Source organism: Halyomorpha halys, unplaced genomic scaffold (genome assembly GCF_000696795.3).
Source record: "Halyomorpha halys isolate HHAL.00 unplaced genomic scaffold, Hhal_1.1 Scaffold476.1, whole genome shotgun sequence".
Taxonomy (NCBI): Eukaryota; Metazoa; Arthropoda; class Insecta; order Hemiptera; family Pentatomidae; genus Halyomorpha; species Halyomorpha halys.
The window spans coordinates 697,585-710,277 of NW_027115949.1; the positions used below are offsets into that span (position 1 = coordinate 697,585).

A 12,693-nucleotide genomic window follows, 5' to 3' on the forward strand; every position below is an offset into this window, starting at 1 on the left:
GGTAATTAAAGCTAAAACAGGAAAAAATAAATTGGAACGAAATTAACAAATGAAAAACATTAAAAATGGGGTTTATTGAAGTGGTCGTTTTTTTCAAACAGATTATTTAATCCTTATTTATTTTCCATGATAAGGTCCTTATTTAAATGTTTAACTTCGTGAATGAGCTCAAATGGCAATATATAAATTATTTAGAATTATGCTCGAGGAAAAAAAAAAAATCTAAGAACGAAGATATTCACTTATTGATAGATAAGATAGTGAATATTGCGAATAAAGCGAATTTGATATTATATATCTGTATTTCACAAGAGGGAAGAACATAAAGATTTTTTATCGACCTTTAAAATTGTAAACGATTCATATCTTTTGAAGTGTCTACGGTTTGGTATATATTGTCCGCTCTCGCCAATGATCATCACTTCACTTTTGCAAGATGTACAAGTTCTTTGGCTTAGTATTGCTCTCAGCTCTTGCAGCTGCAGGTGCCAAGAGAGTTAATATCAATGACGGCTTTGACAACATTGCTGAACAGTTGAATAACCATCTACGCCATTTAGGAACGACAAGTGCACCATTTCCAGAAATCCCTCTCGGATCACAGGTGAGGTTTTAACACTAGTTGTATACTTAGATTTTTTTTTTTTTTTCATTTTTAATAAGTACACTAATAATTTTCTCTTACAGGTAAAGTACTCTGGCGCCTCATATTTGGGCATAGACTCCTTCAAAAGAACAGGAGACTGCTGGCAAGAAATAAATGGAAATGATATGACCTTCGACATCAGATACGGATTTGGACTACTGACCGTAGTACTGCCACACTTGGAGATTTCCGGAACCAACATGTCAGCGTACGCTAGGATTCGTGACAACTCCATCCATTTGTCCTACACTCTGCATCACGGTGCTGAGAAGTGCATCACCTTCAACGATTTCAAAGTAGAGAAGTTGGGAAATGTATCATTCGGTGCTTCCAGACCTGAGTACGATGGCTCCAACTTGGACGGGTTTTTCAAATTGGTTGCCAAACCATCATTGGACGGAATCCTGGCCTCTATGCTCCCAAAAATCGAATCTTCTTTACAAGCAATGTGCAAAGTTAAAGATTTCCAAAACGAAAGTCCGGTTCTGGAACTAGTAAGGTCTCTTCTGTAATATTGTTCCGATTTACGAGAAACAAAACTGTTGTATTTAGCTGCTTTGAATAAAGGTTTATTATGATATACATAAAATCCATTGTTGGTTAATTTCTAAAAAATACCTCAATCTCTCCACGTCAACAAGGAAACTATAATTCCATTGTTCAATAGAGTAATGGTTATCCATCACCGATTCCCTAAAAAAAAAAAAAAAAAGATAAATTTCCTTATTTAAAATATTATTTTGTACTGTTTTATTAAATTGTTCATTCATTAAGAATTGTTAATATATTAGTTACATGTATGAAATATGATGTAAAGAATGGGGCCATAATTGTTTGACCATACAACAATACAACGCAAAAAACAATTTAAAAGCTTCCAAATAATTTATTATGAAAGGTATCGGTTGAAAATTTTGTTGAGTGGTATTGTGAATCTTTAAGAAATAATTCCATATTCGTTTATTTTTTCCTAAACTCTTTTTTTGTGTGTGGAATGTAGGTCTACATAGAAAACATCTGCCTGAAAAATGACCGAAAAACAATAAACGCTCTGCGACAATATTCCTAGAAACATAAGAAGTAGTGGATTTTGAATACATATTTGGATCATTGAAAATATAAGGTCTCAGGACTTCATCAATTTATCAATTTACATTTTATATTGTTTTAATATCATACATTTGTCTCTTACATCAATCCGAAGAATTTTCTGAATAACATAATGATTTGTTTATATATTTTGACCAATAAAAATTTTATTTATGTACAAATTCGAAATTTAGTTTGGGTATTACAATATTGTACAATAATCCTATATTCAAACAAAAATTATAAGATTACCTACAATTTTATCAATTGTTAATTCATTTTATTATTATTTCTTTATACATAGTGTTATTTTGTGCAATAATGCATTTATATTTCAGTGAAAATAATACTTTTTATGAAAAATAGAAAACACGACACTAATGTAACTATGTACTGAATATTTTTAAACAAACATTTACTTAAATAAATTTCACATTCTTTAATGAATAAATAACGTTTTATAAAACTTAAAACTCATAAAAACGTTGGTGACTTATACTTATGGAGTAATAGTCATCTAATATGATTAGTTTAGATCTAAAACTATCAAAATAATATGAATACAACTTAAATTTAGTGTTTTTGGCAATGAGCGACTCATGTGGTTAATTTGTCAATTATACCTTTTTACTTTCACTTCCCAATATATGAGGTGCACTGTTTTTATAGGGGTGTTAAGTATGAATCGCAATTAGCAAACAAAACCTCTAATGGTACTTATGGGAATCTATTGAAAAATGTATTCTTATAACTTGTTGTATGAATTAGGAATGAAAATCTAAAAAATGGATCTCGCATTTCTTCAAAACGATTTTGCTTACAATTAGTATATAACGATTTACTGGCCTCAGAAACCGATCGTCATATTCCTAGGTTTCAGAGAAACTCGCTTTTTCTGAGTGTTTCTTCACACACGAACTATCAATATTCCACTAATTTATATTACGAAAAGTGGTAGACTTCGCCATTCTTGAAGCCTTTATAGAAATCATAATCCCTTTATGGACTTTTGGCTAAGAAGAAAGCGTGGTGAGTTTTGATTTTGGTCCATGTAAAACAAAAATAAACAAACATGTAAAAAAAAAAAAAATCGGCTTAGGTGTCACAGATAAGCAACCGGAGAATGGAACATGTAATGGCTGCCATTTTAGAAAAGAAACGGATGAAAAATTTTTAGTATTTTATATAATTGAGCATTGTTTGTATTTTTAACAATGTTCTTTTCAGGCCTTCAAGAATATAAAAGTTGTAAAAAAATAATTGGATTAAAAAACTGTTTTAGGTTTAATAATATCATGGTAATTGTTACATTAGCAATTCACGAATAGTTTCATTACTAATAAGGAAAGAATAGTCATTGATCTAGAAACATGTTGATAGGATGAGTTATTTATTAGTAAAATGAAACTATGGTTTATATCTATTTTTATAAGCATTTATTCAAAAGAGTAAAATATTATACTATTTCTCGCATGGCGGAAAAATTACTACCTAAGAGAGAGCAGTGGACAGAGGTGTCCCGAATACCTTCATGCTCCCTTGCAATCGGCAATTTAATGAAGAGGTAGAAAATAAGTTTCTTAAATAGGAAATATTTCATTTTGAAAAAATGATTATCAAGAAAATATAAAGTAGCATACATATAGTGAGAATAAGGAATTTTTATTAGAAAACAAAAACAATAGGTTTAATGCCATAATTATCCTTTATTATTCGTTACAAAATGTCACTATTTTTTTTTTAAGTTAAACAATGCAATGACTAAAGAAGAGATTTTACTAGTTCCATAACCGGACTTTCGTTTTGGTAATCTTTAACTTTGCACATTGCTTGTAAAGAAGACTCGATTTTTGGGAGCACAGAGGCCAGGATTCCGTCTAATGATGGTTTGGCAACTAATTTGAAAAACCCGTCCAAGTTGGAGCCATCGTACTCAGGTCGGGAAGCTCCGAATGACACATTTCCCAACTTCTCTACGCGGAATTCGTTGAAGGTGATGCACTTCTCAGCGCCGTGATGCAGAGTATAGGACAAGTGGGCGGATATGTCACGAATCCTAGCGTACGCCGACATGTTGGTTCCGGAAATTTCCAAGTGTGGCAGTACTACGGTTGACAGTCCAAATCCATATCTAATGTCGAAAGTCATATCATTTCCATTTATTTCTTGCCAGCAGTCTCCTGTTCTTTTGAAGGAGTCTATGCCCAAAAATGAGGCGCCGGAGTAGCTCACCTATAAGAGAAGATTATTAGTTTATTAAACAACAAAAAAAAAAATTATTAAGTTTAACTACTATTGTTAAGACCTCACCTGTGAACCGAGAGGGATTTCTGGAAATGGCGCACTCGTTGTTCCTAACTGGCGTAGATGGTTATTCAACTGTTCTGCAACGTTGTCAAAGCCATCATTGATATTAACTCTCTTTGCTCCAACAGCTGCAAGAGCTGAGACCAGTATTAAACAAAAGAACTTGTACATCTTGGAAGAGTGAAGTGACCATCATTGGCGAGAGCGGACAATATATACCAAAGCGGAGACACTTCAAAAGATATGAATCGTTTAAAATTTTAAAGGTCAATTAAAATTCTTTATGTTCTTCCCTCTTGTGAAATACAAATATATATTATTAAATTCGCTTTATTCGCAATATTCACTATCTTATCTGTCTCTAATTGGATATATTAATTTGCAAAATAATTGTGCTTATTTTGACGAGTGGTGTACCCAACACTTTTGGAGGGTCATACAACAATTCAATATAATGCTATTACGATTTAATTTTGTAATCGTCAAATAAACCGTTTGCAGAAATTAGAAACACAAAAAATTCCTCTCCCTGGTTTTAAATAGTCATTTATCATTATTATTTATATTTCTTTTATTGATTTTACACCAATATTTATTCCTTCCTCTGTTAGTTTTAGTAATCTTAAGTATTAATGGTTCCGAACTTTCTATGGAACTTTATCTTCCTGGTTCTTAGTTACTACTGATCTTCATGACGGAAGTAATTATAATTAAGCATATACTATAATTTGGACATTATTTTCGTTTTATTGTAACCATATTGAATTAGGCTCATCAGATGTATCTGTTTAATCTATTTTTATTATTTTATTTGGTTAATATTGATGTAGATGTATTTATCAATGTAGAAGCAGATGCATGTAAGTAATATCAAACTGTGCATTTTGCTCCAAATCGACTCTTAGAGCTAAATATTGGTAAGACCATTGATTTTTCTACAATCATTTTTAATGGTCCTACTGTTATTCTAAATTTCAAGTGTTATATGTTAGTTAGTTATCTTATTGTCTCTATGATTTTGATAGTAATGTCTCGAGTATAACATTGGATACTATTTACAATCTTTAGTAAAAATATCAGTGTTCATTTTAAATAAATTATGATTGTTTAATCCTTCTATATACCTCTATATATAATAACATCCGAAATGAAAGCCTGCAATGAGGGTTGAAACATTGGCCATTATTAAATATTACAAGCTATTTTAAAAAAGAAATGTTTTTCTTAATTCACATACGGTGATAACCTCGATATATGACAAAAAAATAATGTTTACTTGTTCACTATATAACATAATCTTGTGACTAGCTACGAAAATTTATTATTGATGATATAAGTTTAAATTGTTCCAGCCAATTTCACCGTATTTTCGAATTTAATCTATAATTATCCTTCCACTAAAAAAAGTTATTAATTGATTAATAAAATTGTGACAATGTGGGCAGGTCACCTCACCTAATATGTCAAATACAAATCCCCAAAAGAACAACGTTAATATTTTTTTTTAATATCTATTTAAATGTTTTTATTAATTTTATTTTTTATTTTTATACTAGATCGTGGTGGGTCTTACATGGCTGATATAACTTATATTTATTTAAAATAAATTAAGGGCTTATATTTTCAATTTTCGATTTATTTGTTTTTCGTGGGTTTGTTCATGTTTTTGAGTTGTTAAACTTGATAATCTGTAAGTTGTCGAACATAATTTATGATAAATCATCAATGTGAGAAAAATTACCAAGAATCACAAATTTTCGCTTATATTTCATAGTAAATTTTATGAGTTAACATAATTCTTTATCGCATGAAAGGTGTTTTTATTGCCATATCACTTCTTTTTATTTTTTTTGACAATGTGAGCATTACGCGCAATAGCTCAAATGCATGTGCACAAAACGTTGAAAGCATTCAAAATTGAGGTGGAATGTTCAAATTTATTTGTTGTTATTGACAAAGTTAGTGTTATTTAGGTGTTAAACACGAATTTTTTTTTCAGGCAAAATCGTTTACTGCAGAAAGGGAAATTATCTAAAAGATTAATACTAAAAAATATTTTTTTTCTTATAACTTGTTTATTAAGCACTAAAGCTAAAATAATCCTGTATTCAAAATAAACGTAAGAAAATTACTGAAAACATTAAATATGAAGAATTTAAGAGGGAGGATTTATTTACCCTCTGAATGGACCTAATCTTTTTTCTCTATAGCTTTTTAGACTAAGATCCTATTTACCATTAAAATCTGTGAATAACATGAGATTGAATGTAGATATTAGTATATTAGTAATATAAAATTGTGAATCATGTACTAAATATCAAGGTATAGAATATTTTGAATCATATTTCTACCTTTCACTTAATTACATAGCGTTTATGTTTTTTCTTTACTGCTAATTTTCTCGATAAAAAAATGTATGAATGATAAAATTAGAAATTAAAAAAATGCATTTTGTTCTCGAGCTCTACATGTACCTCCTATTTTTTACCGTTTGGTATCATTCCAATGACAATTAGGAAATTAGCATATGTTGGGCACGAAACTTCTTTCATTTCAATTTAGGAAAAATGTCCTAAATTATGCCAGAAATTCTAATTAGGAATTTTAATATAATTAAATGTTTAATTAGTATTATCCAAAATATTTGCAACAGTAATATTATTTATGAGTATTCTGTAAATGTACAGTGATTAAATTCACAACTAGAATTACTTACTCGATAATTATAATAAAATGTTGTATCTTTATTTTATCTTCAACGGTTTTATAAAATAGAAAGCCAGAAAAAAAAAAAAAAAAAATTATAAAATAGAGATTACAAATAAGATAACTCTAATGAATTAGAACTAAAATAAAGCCTAACTAAAAGACAGGTTTTTAGAATTTTTATAGGAAAAAACCTGCTATTGGTTTTCAGGATTGTCAGATCCTGAAAACTCAGGTTGAAATTTTGTTCTAATTTCAAATTTCTATTGCATATAAGTTTGATGGAAAGATTCTACAACCTCTCAACTTATGGGAATTATGTTATAGTTTTAAGTGGTCACATTAATACACAAGATAAATAATACGAAAACAGCGAGAAAACAGTTTATAAATCATGGCATGAATGGTTACTATTAAAAAAATGGATGAGCGTAGATTTTTTAACCTAATTAATTTCCATAAATGATTTAATTTACTCTTATAATATTTCCGTAATAAGGTCTATATTTAAATATGGAACATGAATTTGCTCTAAATAAAAAAAATAAAGTTTTTAGGACTTTACGGTCTTTGAACAAAAAAAAAAAAAGAAAATACCTATGCTAATGATTATATTCAATTAACAAGAGATAAGATAATGAATATTGTGCTAAGCGAATTTAATGTTATAAATTTGTATTTCACAGGGGGGAAGAACATTATGAATATTAATCGATCTTTGAAATTGTAAAAATCAAGTATCTTTTGGAGTGCCTCAGGTTGACTATATATTGTCCGCTCACGCCAATGATCATCACTTCACTTTTGGAAGATGTACAAGTTCTTCTGCTTAGTACTGGTCTCAGCTCTTGCAGCTGCTGGTGCCAAGAGAGTTAATATCAATGATGGCTTTGACAACATTGCAGAACAGTTGAATAACCATCTACACAGTTTAGGAACTACAAGTGCACCATTTCCGGAAATCCCTTTGGGATCAAGGGTAAGGTTTTATCGCTATAAATATATTTTGGACCTCTTTCATTACATTTTCAATGAAATCACTGATAACCATCTCTTATAGGTGAAGTACTCTGGCGGCTCATTCTTGGGCATAGACTCCTTCAAAAGGACCGGAGACTGCTGGCAAGAAATAAATGGAAATGATATGACCTTCGATATCAATTACGGATTTGGACTGTTGACCATTGTACTACCTCACCTGGAGATTGCCGGAACCAACATGTCAGCTTACGCTAGGATTCGTGACAACTCCGTCCATTTGTCCTACACTCTGCATCACGGTGCTGAGAAGTGCATCACCCTCAACGATTTCAAAGTAGAGAAGTTAGGAAATGTTGAATTTGGTGCTTCCAGACCAGAGTACGATGGCTCCAACTTGGACGGATTTTTCAAATTAGTTGCCAAACCATCATTGGATGGAATCCTGGATTCCTTGTACCCAAAATTCGAATCTTCTTTACAAGCAATGTGCAAAGTTAAAGATTTCCAAAACGAAAGTCCGGTTTTGGAACTAGTAAGGTCTCTTCTTTAGTCATTGCATTGCTTAGCAAAAAAATTAGTAACATTTTGTAAGTAGTAATAAAGGATTATTATGGCATAAAAACTATTGTTTGTCGTACCTGTTTTGAACAAAATCCTAGACTCCAAATTCCCAACAATCGAACCTTCATTACAAGCATTTTGCAAAGTAAAAGATTTCTAAAACGAAGGTTCGATTTTGGACTTAGTAAAGTCTCTGCTGTTTTTTGTTTTTTTTTCCATTCACCAGAAAGCATTGTAATATTTTGCTGCTATTAATAAAATATTACATAAAAATCATTTGTTATTTATTTCTAAAATACCTCATTCTCTCTACTCATATTTTTTCAGACATTATTCTCTCTTTATTTGCCAAAGTTGTTAAATAGCTCCTGCCATATTACCATAATATGATTTATGCTAGCTACTTTTATTCTATAGGAAACAATAAGCCATTCTATGAATAGAAATTGATTTTATAACCAGGAATATGAAGTACATGAATAAATATGACTAATAAGTGATGAAATTCCATGAAGTACAAAGAGAATACAAATATGATTTTTTCATATTTGAAAAGTTATTTTCTATTGCATTATTCTATCATGAAACTAATAATAAAAATTATAAATATATTTTTCAAATGTAAAAATTATAGTAAAAAAATATAGGAGCTGTAAAAATACATAGGTGGATATCACGAATGATCAGGGAGGATAACAGCACACGAATATCGATTTTTATCTTTCAAATAATTTCATATGATAGGTATCTATTATAGGAATATTGTCCGGGTGGCGGTCAATAAAGGTGCAAAATAGTCAAAAAACTATTTATTTTTAACCTGATAATGAAATAGTTAACATTAAATATTTGTTTCTACTATTTTGTATGTTTAATATTATATAGTTTCATTATTAACACACACAATTTTGATCCAAATATACTCTAAACTTTTATTTATTTACAAACATAAATGATGTTGAGAGTATCTTTGGATCAAAACTGTGTGTGTTAATAATGAAATAAATCTCTCTCAAATAATCATTATAATAAATTATTAATCTAATTATATAGTTTTTTCAACTGTTTTGTACTTTTATTGACCACCGCATAGACTACCTTGCTTATATCTATTTCATACGGTCAACTATCTTCTTCCGACAGGCATCTATGTTTTATTTAGCAATAGAATGGAATAGGGAATCCATAATAAAAAATTTTTTTGTTTATATTTGCCGAAACGTTTTCTCTAGTGGAAAATAGGCCGACCAAGCCGAAAAAATTCGCCTGACAAATTATTCAAATCAACAAACCCTCTTCAATACATTATTCGAGCATAACTGATACTGGTTTTTGGGTTTCTAGATTATAAAAAAAAGAGGTCTTATGATTTCAAATTGTACACAGATATACTCCGATGCGAGAAGAGAAATTTAATCTGGACTTTAAACTTCTAAAAGAAAGTTTTAATCTTCATCGCAATCACAGAAAACCGATGTATAACGCTTTAGAAAATTTTACCGGTCATGTACTTGTTTTGGTTCTTTTCAGTCTTTTAATTTTCGATCAAAAATATTTGAAAATTTGTCTACGTATATATTTTGCTTTTATTTAGTGCATTTTGTTTAATTTATAACAATCAGAATTCTTGGTATATATTTGTTGAAATAAAATCATGATTTGTAAGATATTTTTATATATTTTATAAATATAAATAGCTTGAAATCGATTGCGGTAAAATATAGTATATTTTTTTTATTTTTTTTTTATGTGTTTAAAAATATTTTACTTCTTTCGGGGCACTTGAAATTTAAAGAATGGTTTAGAAACAAAATGACTTGATTTTTCTTCCACATATAATAATTATCACATAATTATTATACCACTAGTGTTGTTCGTCTCCAAAAAATCGCCAAACTAATATTTTAGGTATGTTTTTGGAACAAAGCGACTCATATTATGGGATTGTAATCGTCTTCATGGCAAGGTCATACGTTTATTTAACCAACGTATTAAATTATTGTATAAAAACGTTATTTATTACTGGGAAATGTGAACCTTATTAATTGAAAATATGTTTATTACCGTTTAGACAAAATTATTATCGTTTTTAAAAATTTTATGAAAAATGTTTGCAAGAAATAAGTCTGAACCTGTTACGTATGTTGTCTTGAAATTCAAGGCATAAATGATATTTGAATATAGGGTTTATTTCTATGCATGTCGTTATTTATTTTTTCATTGTTCGCTACAAACAATATTCCCACATAGGAAATACACTAGAATAAATAATACGTTTTATACATCTACCTTGTGATTAAAATTGGGACTCACAATGTTGTAATAATTAATTTTCCATCACTGAGAAAAGAAGGAGGTACAAAGATTTCAAATACTTTCAATATTTGCCGGTCGACATAAATTAAAAAAAAAAAAACATCACCGTTGTAATAAGTTTCGGAAAGAAGAGAGCAACTGAGAGTCAATCGCTGTTAAAAATAGCTTTAAATGGAAAATTCAGGTGATTGTTCTTAATGGCCTACATTATGTTTTTGGAGAATAAATTCGTCTAATATTTTTTTTTTAGATATGAGAAACCTAACATAAAAGTAAAAAAAAATGTATTTTTTTTTTGTATATGACTTGTGACATGCAAAAAGTAAACCTGTATAACTATAAAGATATGAAAAGTACCAACAATTCATGCTTCTTTAGTTTTATCGTAGAATGAATGGTCTAGGCGCAGCTGGTCAAAGGCAAATACATAATAGATACATCAATTGTGTTCAAAAAGGGATGCGAAAAGAGTGAATAAATTCGTTTTACGAGTAGCTCAACACAAATCTGAAAACATCAAACTTAATCAAATACGGTATTGGTCAGAAATCATCAGAAACTTACAACTAATCACATTAATTTGTTTATTTTTTGGTTCAATGATGGTTTGGCAACCAAGAAATTTACCACTAATTACATTAATCTGTTTATTTTTTTTTTGGGGGGGGGGGAAGGGTGAGGGATGAGAAGAAGGGAAGAATCAGGCTTATAGCAGTAGTTAGCATAAACTTTGACACTTTTAGCTAATAATGAAAGAATCATTGTCGAGAAAAAAAAAACATACAGAGAGAATGGGATATTTTTTTAAATAAATAAAGAATATCTTTTATGCCATAAAATCCTTTATTAATAACAGAAAAATGTTACTATTCTTTCTGAGAATAAAAGAATATATTACAGAAGAGATTTTACTAGGTCCAGAACCTCAACTTGGTTTTGGAAATTTCTAACTTTGCACAATTTTTGCAAAGAAGATTCGATTTTTGGGTACAAGGAATCCAGGAGTCCGTCCAATGATGGTTTGGCAACTAATTTGAAAAATCCGTCCAAGTTGGAGCCATCGTACTCAGGTCTAGAAGCACCAAATTCAACATTTTCTAACTTCTCTACTTTGAAATCGTTGAGGGTGATGCACTTATCAGCGCCGTGATGCAGAGTGTAGGACAAATGGACGGAGTTGTCACGAATCCTAGCGTAAGCTGACATGTTGGTTCCGGCAATTTCCAGGTGAGGTAGTACAATGGTCAACAGTCCAAATCCGTAATTGATATCGAAGGTCATATCATTTCCATTTATTTCTTGCCAACAGTCTCCGGTCCTTTTGAAGGAGTCTATGCCCAAGAATGAGCCGCCAGAGTACTTCACCTATAAGAGAACATTCAGTGATTTCATTGAAAATGTAATGAAAGATGTCCAATATATATTTATAGCGATAAAACATTACCCTTGATCCCAGAGGTATTTCCGGAAATGGTGCACTTGTAGTTCCTAAACTGCGTTGACGGTCATTCAAATATTCTGCAATGCTGTCTAGTCCATCATTGATATTAACTCTCTTGGCACCTGCAGCTGCAAGAGCTGAGACCAGTACTAAGCAAAGGAACTTGTACATCGTGGAAGAGTGAAGTGACCATCATAGGCGGGAGTGTACAATATATACTAAAGCGGAGACACTTCAAAAGATATGAATCGTTTACAATTTCAAAAGTCAATTTTAATTCTTAATGTTCTTCCCCTCTGTGAAATACAAATACATAATATTAAATTCGCTTAGTGGAATATTCATTATCTAATTGATCTATCTGTCGCTAATTGAACATCTTCATTTAAAGAGATTTTTTTTATTTCGTTCCTTTTGTTTGATTGAACATATTCTTTTTTTAACTTTTATATTAGCTTTATTAATGTTTCCAGGTAAATTTCTAAGTTTCCCATTAATAGTGGCCTGTCGAATCTTTGCATTAAAATTTTATGCTTTTGAAAATTTAAATTTTATGTTTTCAGGGCTTGTGGGACTGTATATGGATGTTTCGCTCATATTGGTATTTCACTAACGGAAATAATTATACTTACGAATTCAATTGAGC

General features: G+C 30.3%; 3 protein-coding genes and 1 long non-coding RNA gene across 4 annotated transcripts; 2 read left to right on the top strand and 2 right to left on the bottom strand.

The window, feature by feature from the left end:
* The first annotated feature begins 420 nt into the window (after positions 1-420).
* LOC106683290 (uncharacterized) lies at positions 421-1,235 on the top strand. The gene is made up of 2 exons (XM_014424661.3): positions 421-604; positions 688-1,235. The coding sequence occupies exons 1-2, from the start codon at positions 437-439 to the stop codon at positions 1,156-1,158; spliced, it is 639 nt and encodes a 212-aa protein (XP_014280147.1). The 5' UTR covers positions 421-436; the 3' UTR covers positions 1,159-1,235.
* Positions 1,236-3,421: 2,186 nt separating this feature from the next.
* Positions 3,422-4,557, bottom strand: LOC106683292 (uncharacterized). Its single transcript, XR_010844993.1, has 2 exons — positions 4,041-4,557; positions 3,422-3,962 (listed from the first exon to the last, which is right to left on the bottom strand). It is a non-coding gene; the product is annotated as an uncharacterized lncRNA (long non-coding RNA).
* Positions 4,558-7,539: 2,982 nt separating this feature from the next.
* Positions 7,540-8,354, top strand: LOC106683291 (uncharacterized). The gene is made up of 2 exons (XM_014424662.2): positions 7,540-7,727; positions 7,809-8,354. The coding sequence occupies exons 1-2, from the start codon at positions 7,560-7,562 to the stop codon at positions 8,277-8,279; spliced, it is 639 nt and encodes a 212-aa protein (XP_014280148.1). The 5' UTR covers positions 7,540-7,559; the 3' UTR covers positions 8,280-8,354.
* Positions 8,355-11,428: 3,074 nt separating this feature from the next.
* LOC106683284 (uncharacterized) lies at positions 11,429-12,232 on the bottom strand. The gene is made up of 2 exons (XM_014424654.2): positions 12,051-12,232; positions 11,429-11,971 (listed from the first exon to the last, which is right to left on the bottom strand). The coding sequence occupies exons 1-2, from the start codon at positions 12,216-12,218 to the stop codon at positions 11,501-11,503; spliced, it is 639 nt and encodes a 212-aa protein (XP_014280140.1). The 5' UTR covers positions 12,219-12,232; the 3' UTR covers positions 11,429-11,500.
* Positions 12,233-12,693: the final 461 nt, after the last annotated feature.